Genomic DNA, 18,460 nt, shown 5'->3' on the forward strand with positions numbered 1-18,460 from the left:
TGTTAATTGTTATACTTTTTTTTTATTTTAAATAACAAGAATTCTGATTATTATTTTTATAAAAATGTGTTACTAAATATTGTTGAGTAATAAATAAAATAAATTTTCAATAATTTGGAAATTATTTATGTAAATAATGAAATTTATTTATATAATTATTTAATTTCTAAAAATTAGTATTATATATCAAAATATTTCAACCTTTTTTTTTAAATTTATTTGTTTATAATTTTAAATTTATTCTCAATCTGAAATGATATTATTGTTATACTATTTATTCAATAGTATTAAAATAAATTATATATTTCTATTTTTTAAATATATCTTTTATTACGCTAGAATTTTCATTATTTTGATAATAGTTTAAATTTTTAATTTTAATATTGTGTATGTAAAAACAGAATCATTATAAGATTGAGTGTTCACCAGTGCTTATAAGGTAAAAAATTAAGTAATAAAATAAATTAAACTTTTTTTTAAAAAGCTCTCTCACCTAGGATTTGTCATTTATTTTTCTCACTCAAAATGGTATAATTAAAAAACTACATAATTAAAAAACTATTATATTAAAATTTTAATTTTTGTTAAAAATATTTTTTAATATAAACTATCTTTTTTTTTAAATTTCTTTTTCATCCAGCATAAACTTATTTCTCTCTTATTTGTATCAATTTAAACAACATTTATTTTCTCATTTCTCATCTAATAACATTATCTTATTTGTATCAGTTTAAACGACAGGTTTTTTACTTGTTCTTTTCTGCTGTTTTATATTCCATTTTTTTACTTGGTTTTTTCTCCTATTTTACATTCCATCCAAACATAACATTAAGTTTGTTTGGTAATGTTTCTGTGTTTTCTTTTTAAAATACGTTCAGTAAAATAATTTTTGGAAAAAAACAAGAAAGAAAAAAATTAGCTGGTTAAAAAAATCTGAAAAATTTATATATATTTTTTAAACTTATTCACACCATATCTGCTTTGCGTTGGTGGGCCTTGGATCGGCGCTACAAAGGTACTTACGGATGTGTGTGAAATTATAAATATAAATTCCAAGTCAAGTCCATTTTTTTATGTTAGAGCAAAGGGTCTCTCTGATATTCTCAGCGATTGCCACTGCAGAAAGTATCCAACAAGATTTGTTAAATGGCTGCTGCAAGAGGGTTTGTTCTGTCACGTCCTGTTACTTTTGTCACTGGCAATGCCAAAAAGCTCGAAGAAGTTCGTTCCATCTTGGGCCAATCTATTCCCTTTCAGTCCCTCAAACTTGACTGTAATAATCACTCTTTCCCGCCAACTTCTTCTTTTTCAATTGTTTTTCCATTTTTTGTATTTCCCTCTGCTTGTTCATCATTTGATAAGTTATAGCATAAATTTTATCATAACATTTATTTGAATGAGTTGAAAAGAGCTTCTTATGAGAATTATAAGCTATTTTTATAAGTTTTTGGCGAGTTCTTTCAAATACCTAACATATACTCTTTGGAGGTTATCTTAGAGCCTTATTCTACTTCGTATTTTTATTATTTATTTGTTTCTTTGTTTGTCTGCACTTTCCAGTGCCAGAGATGCAAGGAGATCCTGAAGATATCTCCAAAGAGAAGGCTCGACTGGCTGCTGTTCAGGTACTTTACTTATTTACCGTTTCTCTCATACATACTTAGGCTTGTGTTATTTTAGGTTTGTTTGTTTTTCTAACCTTTTCTGATACTTGTTTTATTTATGGCAAGGTTAATGGACCCGTGTTGGTTGAAGACACTTGCCTCTGTTTCAATGCCTTGAAGGGTCTTCCAGGTGAATTACAATGTACTTTTGTTATTTTCTTTTCATGCTATGAAAGCTGGCACTGTACAACCTGACACTGGTTTTGATTGAATGTTTTAAACTTTTACAGGGCCTTATATGTAAGTTCTCTTTCGCCCTTACTCGTCATTCTCAGGTGATCTTTATTCTCCTTTTTGTCATATTAGTTTCCCTCATATATGTGTTATTCATTTTGTATTGTAGTTTCTGACATAATACTATGATAAAGGAAAGAATGAGAAAAATATTCTTAAATTTGGTTGAAAATGAAAATATGATTGGAAATTGATGAAGAGTGTTTTGTATTATGTGCTTAATAGTTTTTTCTTTTTACTGGGCTGGAGCTGGACCTATCTTTCTTGTATTGATCTTTATTTTTCGGTATAAATATAGATAAAGTGAGACTAACAAAATTGAGTTAGTCAATCCTATTTGTATTCTTCTCTTGATTTTCTCTAACAGAAGACAGAAGGGTGTCAATTAATATTTAATAATCTTAGGAGGGTTTTCCTTCTCCTCTCATCAGGAGCGATGCAGACTAGGCACTGTGTAACTTTGTATCGAAATGTTAATAAAGCTCTTTAATAATCATGAATTTGGGAGTTGGTCATTCCAATGCTTTGTCATAATGGGAGAAATTGATAGGACTCTCAAATGTATTATAAGAAATAGAAGAAATTGTATTGATTAAAATGTGAATTATAGAACAAATATTCTAGGAGAGATAAACCCTAACCAGCCCAAAGCCTATGACTCCTTCAGAGTAATGCTTTATGCATTCACTGCCTAACTAAACAGCTACATAACAAACCATTGCAGTGCTGCCTCTCATGTATCCCACTCTCTTCTTATATATCCCCTCAGTCTTCACATGCTACACACACTCCTCCAATTATAACCAACTTACTCATTTTATTTAGGTTTGACCTAGGCCCTTTATCCTGGTTCCCATCATTATCGCCCTCTAGAACTGCAGTGTTGTCCTCAAGGCTGAAATTAAGGCCTACCATCTTGACTGCACCACTGTTAACAGATGCAAACCTTTCGAACCATTTTAACCTTCCACTATAATCATACAAGATGGAGAAATGCCTACTTAGAATAATTACCACAGAATTGTAGACCCGTCCTATCTTCTTCAGTAGAGTTTCTGGTATAGCAGATTGAGGAACATCACCATTCTCCATAAGTGTAGAGGCAACAGAAACTCTAGGCTGACTGACCTTTTTCTCAAGGATTACATGTGACATTCTTAGTGACTTCTCCTCATCAAATCCAGTCACTTTTGTCCCTTTTAAGTCTCCTTGGCTGAAAATTGGTACTGCAAGGTCACTACTTTTTCCAAATTGTTTATAATCAGAGGCCAAATTGTGAACCTTTCTTTTAGTTAACACCACATAATGAATTCAGCAACCCAGGTTTATGATGCTTGAGTTTACCTGGAGATTCATAACTACATAATGCAATGGAGACACAACCTGTATGCATACACACAAAGCCCTGAATCCCGTCCAGCCTTGCAGGTTGATATCAAGGATCAGTATACTACAATTGGCACTAGAAGCTTGGGTTTGTGCATTGGGTACCCTCTGAGCTTAGCTTGCCTTTTCTTTTTCAGTACCAGCCTATTTGATAATCAGTTAACATATCATCCCTTCATTGTATATTTATCATTGATTGCCTCCTGAGTGGCTTGTTCTTTTGTTCCATACTTGAAACATACACCCCCTGTACTCATTTGTTGTGAATCTCTTACAACTTGTATTTTATAGTTTGATATTTGGAGAACCAAACGAGGATGTTAATCATAGAAACGTTCCTTGGACACATGCCAATAAAGAGTTTGTGTCCCATCCTTCTTAACTTATCATTTGCATAATTCACTTGCAACATATTGGAAGTCATTACTACATACCCCATTGTTTCCACTCGGTGTTGTGAACTATTCAAAATATTCAAGTCCTTGTTTAGTAACCAAATATGCAAAATAAACCCCCAAACCCAACATGTAGATGGCCACCCAGGCACTAGCTTCCCTACTATTACACCTGCACCTTGATACCCTCCTCCTAGCAGCTTCACTACCAAATCTGACAATGGGACTAGATGTTGGAAACGTACAATGTTGCAGAAGATTACCCTTCAATTTTGAGTAGTCGTTGTCGAAAAATAGCCTATTATTCCTTGGGTCTTATTACAAGAGACCAAGTGTGAGTTAAGAGGAACGTAAAAGCAAAAAGATACTTGGACCCTTATCAACTTCAAAGCTATAATCCAACCCAATCAATCAAAATTAATACTTGGGCTGGCTAGGCTAGAGACACCCATTACCTTTGGGCTTAGAATAGTCTGAATACCCTTCTAGGAAACAAATTCCTAGTGCCCCTTCATCCATTTTCTACATCTAGATGGATAATAGAATGTTCTCACCTCCATCAATCGTAATTTACATCAACAGTTGAAGATTTGCCATCTTCGCTTCCTCCTACATGCCTCAAGTTGTCCATAAATGTATGGTCATCTTAAAACATACATGCTAATAATCATCACACTATTACCAATCACTTAAAACATAGCCACACATATATTATACAATAGTGAATATTTTATAAAATACTAAGTCATATTTACATTCATTTCTCTTCCTTATTCTCTAGCAAATATATACAATGAAAGAGAAAATGAAAGGAGTCCTAAATTAAGATACTAACAAACTTATCTACACATATATGCATTATTCAAGGCAAATTGATCACCAAACACGTCATTCTTCTAGCCACAACCACTGCTAAAACCTGGTCTATTAATCTGAAAACCTAGGTATTGCAAAGCACACTTCAGGGAAAAAGGAATCTCAACCCTCAATAGATCAATCACTACAATGGGTGCACATAGGGTTTGTCTATCTCTGCTAGAGTATATTGCACATTCCCTATGAATATAATGGTTTGATTGACCGGATTGTAATCCCATTGACCTGCCCCAAAAGAGAATACCATGCATTACATGTCGGAACCTCCGTTATTCATTTTACTCTCAATTGTTTACACAAAAGAGACATAAGATACAGAAAGGTGAGTATATCCAACTCAAACTATTCCATAAGGAATATATAATACCGATGGACACGAGTAACTAATATTTATACTTGAACAATCAATTATTCATTACATAACAAGTCTTCTTTCAGATTTTCTCCGTAGAATAATTGATATCTATAATTAACTTTATGTTTTATGATTGAATGATTGTAAGTTCCATACCTGGAATCTAGACAGTGACACATGGTACATTAATCATCACGGGATCATATATTCATAGTGCACATTAACATTATCAATTTATGTGGTCACTTCTAGTGATACACATTCCAATTAGTCTTGGTATGCTCTAGTCCATGTTAGAATAGTGCAGTACTTTACCCACTGCTAGTGACACTTCTAGCTATGTTTGGTGAGAAAATGATGTTTTTGTTGGTTTAGAAAAAGACTAGGACTATATGCCACTTAGGTGTATGTTTGACGTGATATTAGACGTGTAAAGTGCTATAGTTTTATTTTCTTTCCAAGCTAAATTCTGAACATCACTTCATGGGTAAAAAATATGTTTCCTTGTCATCATTTTTGGTCATTATGGTGGAGATTACTTATTTGACTTAGACTTTTCTTTTGTGATAAATAAGCTTATACTTGGATGATTTCTTCTAGAATTTGGATGTGTGAAGGTGGCTGAACTTGGCTTGTTTTCCAATTGACATAAATTCTTGGCCATTTTCACGTCAACATGGATTGCAATTTCTTAAGGATTGGTCACATTTTTGTGCCATGATAACAAGTTTCTCATTTGACTTACTTTAGATCACCTTTTGTGCTCAATAAGGCTCTTATTTAGCCAATGCTTGGCACGGTTTTAAGGCTCCTAAATCACCTTTTTGGCTGCACACAAGGTTCAATTCAACCAAACTTTGCCGAAGGTTACATGTGAATTTTTGGGCTGCACTTAAGTCCCATTGAATTTAGTTTTCCTAAGTGCTTTATGATCCCTATGGATGCACCGATTCTTCCTTTGGTTTGGTCCTAAGATTGTCTCTCAAAACATGTTTAATTGATTCTTAAACTAGTGTGTCTTTGTCCAAGCTTACATGTCAAGTTCATGGCTGTTTTCAAGTCTTAAATTTCCTAAGGTTAATATTAAAATTGTTACTTAATTGGTCTTTAAAGAATTCTTATTTATTCCTAAAAATTCAATTTAAGATAACAATTCCTAATATATCATAACCACTCATTAATGAAATTGAGGTTGTTCCATTTGTTGATGGAAGAACAATTTAAATGGGCTTCCAAGCTTTTCAGATTTGATTTTGGAATACTATATAGGCTAGGCAAGGAAAATATAGAAGCTGATGCTCTTTTTTGGAAGGTTATGTTCTTTGCCATGTCAATTTTACAAACAGAAGAGTGGGAGGGTTGAGAACTGGAAATTTAAAAGGACGCTCGATTGTATGCATTAATGCAAGACTTATTGGTGGATCCTAAAGCACATACACACTGAGTTGTCAGGGGGAAACTGTATTACCATTGGAAGCTGGTATTACCAAGGCATTTTTCACGAATCCAAGAGATTATAAGGAAATTACATGCATCCACTACTCGTTGTCATGCTGCATATTTTAGAACATTTAAGAGGATAAGGAGAGAAATCAAGGAGTTTGTGATACAGTGTGAGATTTACCAATGCAATAAGAATGAGACTCTTGCTCCTACAGGATTGTTATAGCCACTGCCCATTCCTATATAGGTTTGTTCGGATATATTGATGGATTTCATTGGAGGATTACCCAAGGTTAGAAGGAAGGATACAATCTTAGTAACGATGGATAGACTCACTAAATATGCTCACTTTCTGGCCCTCAGTCACTCCTACTCTGTTGCTGATGTGACTTAGCATTTTGTGTGAGAAATTGTCAAACTTTAAGGGTATCCCTCAACTATAGTCTTTGATCACGATCAGGTCTTTCTTAGATATTTTGGAAAGAATTGTTCAAGCAGGCTAGCACAAAACTAAAATTTAGTACTGTGTATTACCCTTAAATGGATGGTCAAATAGAGGAAGTGAATTGTTGTTTGGAGACATATTTACATTGCATGATAGGGTCAAAATCCAAGAACTGGCCGGATTTGTTGAGTTCGGTTGAGTTCTAGTTCACCACAAATTACAGTGCTTTTGCGAAGATAACTCTTTTTAAAGCATTATATGGGTGTGATCTTCCTTTGTTTTTATAGGGCACTACTCTTCTATCTAAAGTGGAAAGTGTGAATCAGTTGCAACAGTAATGAGATGAGGTATTGAAAGATTTAAGAGGCAATTTGTACAAGGTATAGACCAAAATAGGTTGTAGGCTAATAAACATAGATGTGACATGGTTTATCAAGTGGATGATTGAGTTTTCTTGAAATTGCATTCATACAGATTATGATCACTAGATACAAGTTCTCGTGCTAAGTTGAGTTTTAGGTTTTATGAGACCTATCAAATCTTGGATTGCATTGGCTAAGTGGTATATAAGTTGTAACTACCTGAACATAGTGGTATTCACCTTGTTTTCATGTGTCTCTTCTCAAGCTAGCTATGCATCTTGCCACAACACAACCTCTGCCTCCTAAGTTGTTTGATGAGCATGTTCTTAAGGTAATCCCAGAACAGCCATTGGATACAATGACATCTTCCCAAGGTGAGCTAAAAATCTTTCTCAAATGGAGGCAACTTTAGATTGTAAGAATAGTTGAGAATTAGTTGTCGTGATCCAAGGGGTGTTTTCAGATTTTCACCTTGAGGATAAGGTGATAGAACTGGTACAAATGTATAGAAGAGTTCTTGAATTTTTATTCAGAGCACCCTATTTCCAAAACCAGTACCATGTAGATAGTGATTTAGAATTTAGGTGAAAATGATACATTGATTATTATCGGAGTTATTTGAGAGAACTCCACTCTCCCAACCATTCCGATTATCAATTACAAAAACATACTCAATAATCCCTCATATGCTTATTTATAACAGTGACTAAGACAAAAATTATAGTTGGCATACTCACTTAATGGCTATTTATTCAATTTTTCGCCTATTCCCTTCCATCTCTTTCTATGGTACACCTTTGTGAACCTATCGATACTCACTCCTCTAAGAACAAGCTTGTCCTCAAGGTGAAAACCGGGGAAAACTTCTTGATCGTGGCAGCAGATTTCCAGCTATTCTCACAATCTAGGAGCTGCTTCCATTTGAGAAGGACTTCTAACTCACCCGCTGGAATTATATTCAAAACATGTTCTTTTGACAACATAAAAGGTTGCAATGTGGTGGCATGATGCACTGCTGGCTTGAAGAAAAACACATGAAAAACAAGGTAGATATGACTATGTTTAGGTAACTGTAATGTATATGCTACCTGGCCAATGAGATTCAATATCTGAAACGACCCATAAAACCTTGGACTCAGCTTAGCATTTGATTTCTTAGTCAGTGAAGCTATTCACTGAGCATGCTTAGTAAATAGTTTTTGAGCAAAAGTAAAGATAGCCTTTTAACAAATATTAGCACCATTTGTTTAGGGCATCTGATGACAAGAATGTCTATATTGAGCAACCATAGCCTGACAGTGATCATGAAACTGTGGAGCTTGACTTTTGTAAACACCAAGAGTGCAAGAAGTAAACTGGGTCAAGTTTGGCACTGCCATCCATTGTACTAAAGGCACTATTGATTGATCAATTCTAATTTGTGGAGCTTTGTGCCCGTTCTGTCAAGAGGGAAAAGGTGACTTGGGAAATTGAAAACTTGATAAAAGTCAACCCAAGGAGTATGTTAAAAGGATATCTTGAGAATTGCACCTACAATATTGACCATGTATGCCTGGTGCATAGCTTTGAATACTTTAATAACTACAATGAATGGAAGTCTAATATGGTTTCGAGGTATTAATTGCTGCCTATGAAGCATAGATACCTCTATGTAGTGGAGTGTCTGAATGCTCGACACTAGTGCGACACGGCCTGGATGCGTGTTGGACATCGTTCTGCAAGTGTTAGAATTTAAAAATATTTTTTGGCTGCTTAAACACACGTTAGGCACAACTCTGGCATGGTTAGACACGGTGGGACACTGCTTCAACACCAAAGATTATATTTAAAAAAAATTAAATTGGTTAAAAGATTAAAAGACTTTTCCTTTGCATATTTATGTCCCAGCTACAAAACTCCCTCGTTTCCTTCCTTCTGCAATGGACGATGTTGTGTCTGAGGTCTGTGTTGTGTCCGGTGTCCGTGTTGGAGTCAATGCTTCATAGATTGTGTTGGGTCTAAGCCAATTGGACCCCCCCATTAAAGACATATCAAAGGAGGGGTAAAATGGGAAAGGTGAGCAAGGAGGTCATTATGCAAGACTCTAATAGACTTAACAAATTAGCGTATGTGGCAATGAGAAGAGAGAGGAAAGATGCAGCTGAGAAGAGGGGATATATGGAGGATGAACAGAGGGCAGAAGGCAGGAATTATGAAGGAGGTTATTCGGAGTGGCTGTTGCCATAGGAGGAGTTTCATTCTTTAGCCACTGGTTTTCTTCCTGTTATCCATTGCTATTTGTTGTACTACTAGGGTTATTCCCTGCGTTTGTTCTTTTAAGTCAATAATATAATCAGTTCCTATCATGCTGGTATCAGAGTTCCTAATCCTGGGAGTGCCTGATGGTAGCCACACAAATGGAGAATCGATTGGAGAATGTCGAGCGTTAATTGGAGGGCATGCAAGCCTCCATTCAGGAGGAATTTTAGAGGCAAATGGATGCGATGTTGACGGCGAGGTTTGAGACAACTTTGTGAGTGGTCCGAGCAGAAATGGAAGGAGAGAATAGTAATCAAGGAGGAAATGGTGAGAGCTGGAGAAGGGAGGAACGAGTGAAGCGAGTCGAGGTACCCTACGTTGTTGGAGAGGACCCCTATGGGTGGGTGAACAGAGCAGAAAGGTACTTTGAGATAAACAACATCCCTGAGGCAGAAAAGGTGGAAACCGCAGTAGTGTGCTTGGAGGGAAAAACACTCAATTGGTATCAGTGGTGGGAATCGAGAGTTCTGACGTCCATGTGGCCCATTTTTCGGCAAGGGTTATTGGATCGTTTTTGATCGTCGTTGTCAGAGAACCCTTACAAAGCTCTAATGGGGTTAAGGTAGAGGGGAACAGTGATTGAATACAGAGAGCAGTTCGAGTTGTTCTCTGCCCCACTGCATTATATCGACGAGGAATTTATGATAGGGGCATTCCTTAATGGCCTGAAGGAGGAAATCAAGGCTGAGGTGAGGTTGCGGGACTTCGAAGACTTAAGCACAATCATGGAGTTGGCACAGAAGGTAGAAGAGAAGAATAAGGTGTTATTATGGGCCTTCGGTTAAGGGAAGCAGGTCCTAAGTAACATTGGGCCTTAAGAGGAGGGGCCCAAGAAATGACTACAATAAACTGGGCAGGGAGACGGGAGCCCAACTCACCCTCAGGGTTTTGGGTCCCAGCTCGCACTAATGGAGGTTGGGTCGAGGCCCAAGGGAACTGCAATAGCTCATTTGATCCTTTCACGCCTTCGAGCTCAAATCATAGAGGTCTAGGGTTCAAGCAGCTGACCGAAGAGGAGGAAAATGAAAAAGAGAGAGGCCTTTGCTTTTGCTGTGACAAAAGGTTCACCCCCAGCCATGTTTGCCTCAACAAGCAGCTACACATGGTCTTGTTAGGAGAAGAGGAGGCGGACCAGGGTGGAGTTTCCGTGGAGGAAGAGGAGGAGGAGGAAGTGAATCTTCAGCTAAACACGAGCAGTATTGTGGAGATGACCTGCAAGTATTCATTTAAGCTGTGGGGAACCATTTAGGGCAAGAAAGTGATTGTAATGATGGATTCCGGCGCATCCCATGATTTCTTATCTCCGAGACTAGTGGAGGAGCTGAATATACAAACGGAAGCTACAAGAGGGTACTTCGTCGAGGTAGGGGATGGGCAGAGGTTGGGAAGTCATGGGGTTTGTAGGGGGGTCATGTTGGAACTACTCAACTTACAAGTAGTGCAGGACTTTTTTCTATTTGACTTGGTGGGTGAGGATGTGATCCTGGCATACGAGTGGCTCAAAAGTCTAGGGGAGTTCAGTGCTGATCTGCGACAACACTTGATTGAAGTGCAAAAAGATGGAAAGATTATTGAAATAAAAGGGGATGTGGGGTTGTCGAGAACTGTGGCTTCATTAAAGGCAATAAGGAAGGAACTTCGGGGTGGGGTAGAAGCTTACTATGTGGAGTTGGGCATGCTGACTGTGAGCTGCTCTGAAGCACCCACTCAGATGTCAATTTCCGCACCTGAGGCTATGAAGGAGTTATTACGAGAGTTTGGTGAGCTATTCAAGAAAGGGACTTCCCTGCCACCGTAGAGCGAGTGTGACCATGCCATCATTTTGAAGGAAGGAGCTACAATTCCTAACATTCGCCCTTATCGACAGCCGCATCAACGCAAAGAAGAGATTGAAAAATTTGTGAGGGATATGCTGGCAGCAGGAATGATCAGGCCGAGCACTAGTCGCTATTCTAGCCCACTGATTCTAGTTAAGAAGAAAGATAGTAGCTGGTGTTTCTGTGTGGATTATTGCGCTCTTAATAGCATCACCATCCCAAACAAATTTCCAATTTCAGTCATTGAAGAACTGTTGGATGAGTTAGGGGGCAACCACCTTTTCAAAACTCGATTTGAAATCCGGCTACCACCAAATACGTATGAGGCCAAAGGACATCCCTAAAACCGCCTTCCGAACACACAAAGGGCACTACGAGTATGTGGTAATGCCGTTTGGATTAACCAATGCTCCCTCAATCTTTCAAGCATTGATGAATCAGATTTTTAAACCTTATTTACATAAAGTGGACATCCCTAAAACCATCTTCCGATCACACAAAGGGCACTACGAGTATGTGGTAATGCAGTTTGGATTAACCAATGCTCCCTCAATCTTTCAAGCATTGATGAAGCAGATTTTTAAACCTTATTTACGTAAATTTATATTAGTGTTTTTTTATGACATTTTAGTGTATAGTGCAAATTACGCTTTATACATTGATCATTTGTGCTTAGTTCTTTAGCTATTGAAAAACCAAGAACTGTGGGTCAACGGCAAGAAGTGCAGTTTTGGGGAATCAAAGTTAGAATATATTGGGCATGTAATTTCCTCAGCTAGAATCTCTGCTGACCCTGCAAAAATCTCTGCAATGAGACAGTTGCCAGAACCTAAGTACATTCGCAGTTTGAGGAGGCTTCTTGGGCTTGACGGGGTATTACTGCCGTTTTGTACGAAATTATGGAATTATTGCTAAACCCTTAACATAGTTACTAAAGAAAAATAATTTCAAATGGTCAGAGGAAGCACAAGCAGCATTTGAGAAGCTCAAGCGGGAAATTGAGGTGCTGCGAACCTTAGCAATGCCAAACTTTGATTTACCATTCATGGTTGAAATTGATGCTTCAGGGTATGGATTAGGGGCAGTTTTAATGCAACAGGGCAAACCCTTGGCCTTTCTTAGTTAAGCTCTCTTGGACCGGATAAGGTGAAATAGGTTTATGAACGTGAATTAATGGCAATTGTGTTTGCTGTTCAGAAGTGGCGACAATATCTGCTAGCCATCATTTTATTATTCGGACTGATCAAAAGAGTCTGAAATTCTTATTAGAGCAACGAGTGGGTAACCAAATCAATGGGTTTTGATTTTGAAATTCAGTACAAGCCTAGGCTAGAAAACAAGCCAGCAGACCATTGTCCCGAATAATGAATTATAGTGTCATATCAGTGGTCACCAACTCTGATTTAGTAGAACTGGCTGAAGAGGTTTTGGGAGATGAGCTTTTAAGGGGAATTATGCAACAAGTGGTGATACACCCTAGTTCCTACCCACACTACTCAGTGTCTCAGCAGAGGCTGGTCCTGTCTAAGGAATCTGCATGAATTCCACTATTGTTGATGGAATTCCATGCGTCTCCTTGGGGTGGCCATTTTGGAGTGACAAGGACTTACAAGAGGTTGGCTATGATTTTCTATTGGACTAGGATGAAACAAGACGTCGAGAGGTTTGTGGCTAATTGTCAGATGTGTCAACAGAATAAGTAGGAAACCTTGAAGCCAGCAGGGCTCCTTCAGCCTCTACCAATTCCGGTGCAGGTGTGGGACGATATCTCGATGGATTTTATTGGCAGATTACCAAAAACGAAGGGAGCGGACAACATTATGGTAGTGGTGGATAGATTAAGCAAATATGCCCACTTCATTCCCTTACTCCATCCATACGTACTTAAGGAGGTAGCAACAGCGTTTGTGAAAGAAATTGTGCATTTACATGGATTTCCCAATTCCATAGTTTCGGATCAAGACAGAATTTTTATTAGTTCATTCTGGAAGGAGCTATTTTGTCTCTTGGGCACGAGGTTGAAATTCAGTTCTACATATTATCCTTAAACGGATGGCCAAATCGAAAGTGACTAACCGCACTATTGAAGCGTATTTGAGGTGTTTTGTGAATGACCACCCTCGTCAATGGGTGAAATGGCTACTGTGGAGGGAGTTGGTTTAATTCATCATTCAATGCCTCCATCTAGATGACTCCCTTCACAGCACTTGATAGCCGTGATCCTCCCATGGTTATTCCCTGTTGTCGGGACAGCACTGTTGTTGCTGAGGTGGACCAGCTGCTATGGTTTTGGGATAGTATCATAGAGGAGCTCAAGCAACATTTAATGAGAGCACAGATGAGAATGAAGGAACAAGCGGATAAAAGACGACGAGAAGTGGAATTCCAGATTGGGGATATGGTATATTTAAAGGCCCGACTATAAAAATTGAAAATGTTGGCCAAGAGGATCAATGAAAAATTGAGTCCCAGATTTTATGGCCCTTTTCACGTGGAAGAAAAGATAGGAGCTGATGCTTATAAACTTTTGCTGCTGGAATCATCACGTTTGCATCCCGTCTTTCATGTGTTCCAACTCAAGAGGCCCCCCCCTACCAGCCAAGCTAGCCAAGCATTGCTGCCACTTTTAATAGAGAACTTGGAGCTGCAGGTTGAGCCTGAGGAGGTGCTGGATGCCAAGAAATTATTGAATGGTCGCTGGGAGGTTTTGATTAAATGGAGGAATTTACCTAAAAAAGATAGTACTTGGGAGGAATTTGATTTGCTGCAGGCTATATTTCCACATTTCAACCTTGAGGACAAAGTTCATCAATGGAGAGGGTATTGTTGGGTCTAAGCCAATTGGACTCCCATTAAAGACATCAAAGGAGGGGTAAAATGGGAAAGGTGAGCAAGGAGGCCGTTATGCAAGATTCTAACAGACTAAAATTAGCTTACATGGCAAGGAGAAGAGAGAGGAAAGATGCAGCTGAGAAGAGGGGATATATGGAGGATGAACAGAGGGCAGAAGGCAGAAATTATCAAGGAGGTTATTCGAGGTGGCTGTTGCCATAGGAGTTTCATTCTTTAACCAGTGGTTTTCTTCCTGTTATCCATTGCTATTTGCTGTACTACCAGGGTTATTCTCTGCGTTTGTTCTTTTAATTCAATAATATAATCAATTCCTATCAGATTGCCGCATGCAAGAGTTTATTTCTTGTAAATGCAGCAATAAACCTATAAAGAGAGGCTTGTAGCATGGGTCTGATTTGTCCTTTTCTTAATTTCCTAACTGTCTAATTTTGTTAAATAATCAACGTGTTTTTCTATTTTCTTTAACTTTTTAGGCATTTATTTTGAGGATAGGATTTTGTTGATGTCATTGTTGCAGCATAGTAGAATATTTACTATTTTCATTAGAGTATTCCAGAAATGATTTATTACAATTTTTTGTTTCTACAATACTAGAATTGTATAAAAGCTTAAAACTTTGTTAAATGGTCCTTTTTTATTTCTGTTCCCTGGACATATTTGCATTTTCTACAATTATTGCCAATTAAAATTCCTATAAATATCTTGTTTTTATTGGACTTGGAGTTCAATTATTAATGTGATATACTCTCTCTCCTTTTTAGATTTGGTTTATAACTACATTATTTTTATTTCCCTCCCATCCCCAAAATATTTGATGCTGCGGTAAATGGGTAGCTGTGTTCTATTTCGGTAAAATAAAGGAGGTATGTAATTTGTATTAGTTATAAATCTCTTGCTGATTTATGTGTCAAGTGATTCTGTAGGTTGGGCGGTCATTTGTTATATTTATCCATTTCCTAAGCCTAGATGTTTGTGTAATATTCTAATCCATGTTGGCTACTTTCATTGAATACATGTATAGTTACATACATATTTTGCAAGTGAGTTTCTCACATTCATTATCAGTATTAGGATGCAACAGGATTTTTTATGTACTCCCAGTGATCATTGTCTAATTGCTTTAATAAATCATGCAGCAAATGGTTTCTGCAGAAGATTGGTCATGAAGGTTCTGCCTTAACTGCATTATTTTGGATTAGTTTTTAGTACTTTGGTTTCAGGATACCTTGCTAAATTTGATTCACTCATTCCTCTGATTCATTTTCCAGGTCTCAACAATTTATTGATGGCATACGATGATAAGTCAGCTTATGCCTTATGTGTATTTTCATTTGCACTTGGTCCAGATAGTGAACCTGTCACATTTTCTGGAAAAACTATGGTATCCCTTTGAATCCCTCTGCTGTTTGCCAATTGTAATTATGGTATCTCTTTGAATTACCCGTTAAAATTGAGAGTGAAAGGTGTTTCACTAGTTACATAAATGGGTAAATTTTATGGAGTACAATGAAGATGATGATAATGGTGATAATGAATGTATTTATTCTTCCACCTGGAAAATTTACTAGTGTGTTAAACATGAAACGTGGGTGTGTATGTATGTAACTTCAGGAGATGCTAGCATAATTACGTTTCAAAGTTGAACAAATTTGAAGAATGTTGATCAATTTACACACCTAATATGAACATCATGTAATAGAAAGTATTTAATACGTAGGGCTAACTCATTTTATGCTGTTATGTCAGGGGAAGATTGTTCCTCCAAGAGGACCTAATGATTTTGGATGGGACCCTGTTTTTCAACCTGATGGCTATGACCAAACGTGTTTCTGGCCCTTCTTTCATGTCATGTTTTATTCAAATGTTTCATAGTTACTTGCAAATGCTAATTTATTTCATTTACGCATTGCAGATATGCAGAGATGGCCAAAGAAGAAAAGAATAAAATTTCTCACCGCTCAAAATCTCTTGCACTGGTGAAATCTCATTTTGCTGAAGCTGGATATACATTTCAGATCAAGGACATTTGAGAGTTATGCTGTATGTTGCCATAGTGGTAGATTATATAGGCTACAGGCTCTTTATTAGACATTCCCTGAAATTGAAGGGAAACAATTTCTAACAATGTGGAAATCATTTAAACATAATGATGCTTTCTTTATAAAGTTGCAAAAGAACAAAAACCTAAAATATAAAATCATACCCGACCAAAAAAATAGGAGTTTATGATGTTTTCTTTTTGTTAAAAATTAATGTGAGAATTTGTTGTCTTAACTCGATTGGCAAAGAGAAAAGTGAATTCTCTCCATTTTCTTGGGGAAATTGACACAGCCCATTGAAAATTTTGAAAGCATAAATAATTTTAAAAAATTATTATGATAATTTTAATGGTTGGATGAGGAAATCGACAACAAAATGAAGGGGATTCGAACTCCTAATTGGTCATCACATCCAAATATCAGTTATTGTATGAGTGTAGTAACATTTACAACGTTCTTTATGCTCTTTCTGCTCAATATGTTCTTTAGATCAAAAGCAAGGTACATTAAACAAAATGGATTCGAATAATTATATACGCTTGAAATTATGAATTATAATATTTCTTTATACGTTATAATTTACATGTATATTAGGAGTGTAATCATACAATAAGATTATCTTTTAGAAATCATAGAAAGAATAACAAAAATAATAACAATAACTAAATCTTAATAATTAAGAAATATTTTCAACAATCCTTCTCAACCTGATGAATGGATATCCATCATATTATAAGATTATATGCTACTAATTTTATATCCTTCAGTAAACATATTTGCTTGTTGATCTCATGAAGGGACAGAAGTTATAGATGAGATCATTGTCTGGTTTCTCTTTAATGAAACGTAGAACAATCTCTCTATATTTTGTCTTATCATATTAATTATGGGCAATGTTGGCAGTGGACTTGTTATCACATAATAGTTTCATAGAACTAACGAATTTTAATTTAAGGTTGTCAATATTTATTTTCATCCATAAAAGTCACACAATTCTTTAAGCCATAGCTTGAATTTAACTTTATCCCACAATACTTTGTTTCTTATTCTTCTGCGCTACTAGATTTTTTCCTTGAAACTTACAATATCCTAAAGTGAATCTTCTATCTACAATGGAACTTGTATAGTCAATATTTATATATACCTTTAAGGCGAGAGACTCTTCCTTTTTAAAGACAATGTCTTATCCAAAACTTTTTTTCAGATAGCAGAGAATCTTATTCAGTGCTTATAAATGTTTTTTATGTAGACCTATATTTCCTATTATTTGTTGTAATAGTTAAGAAAAGAATCAACCCCTGTTTATTTGTATATTTTTAGAATCCCTAAAATAGTTTGTGTAGAATCAATAAATGTAAACGATAATTAATTGTAATTAATTATTGTAAATCAACTTTATATTATTTATATAAAGGAGTACGATGAAAAAAAGGAAGAAGTCAAAGTTTCTTAACATTTGTTTGGTACTCTGTAACACCTTAATTTAGTTTTCAAAATAAATTCATTTTGCAATAAAATGGAATAATAAAAATTTTCATCAAAAGGGTTCCCAATACATAGTTCAATAAAGTATTTCAAAATAATGATGTATTAAAAATTTTGAATCAAGTCATTGTTATAGGACCTATAAATACATCATAGTTTTCAATATAAATTTTCTAAGTCCTATAGCAATTTCATCCATCCCCTTCACTAAGCCTGGTGTTGATCGTCTTGGTTACTTGAGAATTAAATATAAGGGTAAGTACTCTACACTATCACACACACATACACAAGCATAGAGTCTCACCTCGCCCATTCCACACATTTTCTAACATAATTTAAATCATGGATCAACTAGTGTAAGATAATAATTTTATCATTCCATTCTCATTCACACACAGGTGTGCTCACTGCACCATCAAACAACTCACATAAAACACCGCGAGCTCACTGTGACACTGTGATCACAGATTCCTAATGCCCTCAACCTCAGGAACTTGCTCAGTTTCACACCATATGGATGGTCACCAGATAGCCCTCATTCCACGGATACATGTGCGGTACTGGGCCTCCAAGTAAAGGTGTTAGTCAGAGGCCGAGTCAGGAGGAGAGTGTATGGCCTGTGTTGCACCCACGCTCACTGTTGGTGTCACCGCCACACTTTCTTCCTTAAGGTATTTCTATCACCTCCATCTTCTACACCCTCAGTGTATCGCTATAACCATTCATAGTTTTTAACATTTTCAAAACAATCAAAATTACAATCAACATGCCATTTTTCACACACTTTCAACCATTTCATGTTATTCAT

General features: G+C 36.5%; 1 protein-coding gene across 1 annotated transcript; it reads left to right on the plus strand.

Moving 5' to 3' along the window:
- Positions 1 to 1,008: 1,008 nt before the first annotated feature.
- Positions 1,009 to 16,230, plus strand: LOC113873136 (inosine triphosphate pyrophosphatase). Its single transcript, XM_027511130.1, has 8 exons — positions 1,009 to 1,273; positions 1,561 to 1,625; positions 1,731 to 1,794; positions 1,895 to 1,904; positions 15,265 to 15,296; positions 15,397 to 15,509; positions 15,875 to 15,951; positions 16,041 to 16,230. The coding sequence occupies exons 1-8, from the start codon at positions 1,147 to 1,149 to the stop codon at positions 16,156 to 16,158; spliced, it is 606 nt and encodes a 201-aa protein (XP_027366931.1). The 5' UTR covers positions 1,009 to 1,146; the 3' UTR covers positions 16,159 to 16,230.
- The last annotated feature ends 2,230 nt before the right edge of the window (positions 16,231 to 18,460 follow it).

The sequence above is a fragment of the Abrus precatorius genome, unplaced genomic scaffold, assembly GCF_003935025.1.
Source record: "Abrus precatorius isolate BTA unplaced genomic scaffold, Abrus_2018 Scaffold7, whole genome shotgun sequence".
Lineage (NCBI taxonomy): Eukaryota > Viridiplantae > Streptophyta > Magnoliopsida > Fabales > Fabaceae > Abrus > Abrus precatorius.

Coding starts and splice junctions, on each gene's coding strand:
- LOC113873136 (XM_027511130.1), top strand. CDS start 1,147: ATGGCTGCTGCAAGAGGGTTTGTTCTGTCACGTCCTGTTACTTTTGTC. Junction 15,297..15,396: donor GCAGAAGATTGGTCATGAAG/GTTCTGCCTTAA, acceptor TTCATTTTCCAG/GTCTCAACAATTTATTGATG. Junction 15,952..16,040: donor CCTGATGGCTATGACCAAAC/GTGTTTCTGGCC, acceptor TACGCATTGCAG/ATATGCAGAGATGGCCAAAG.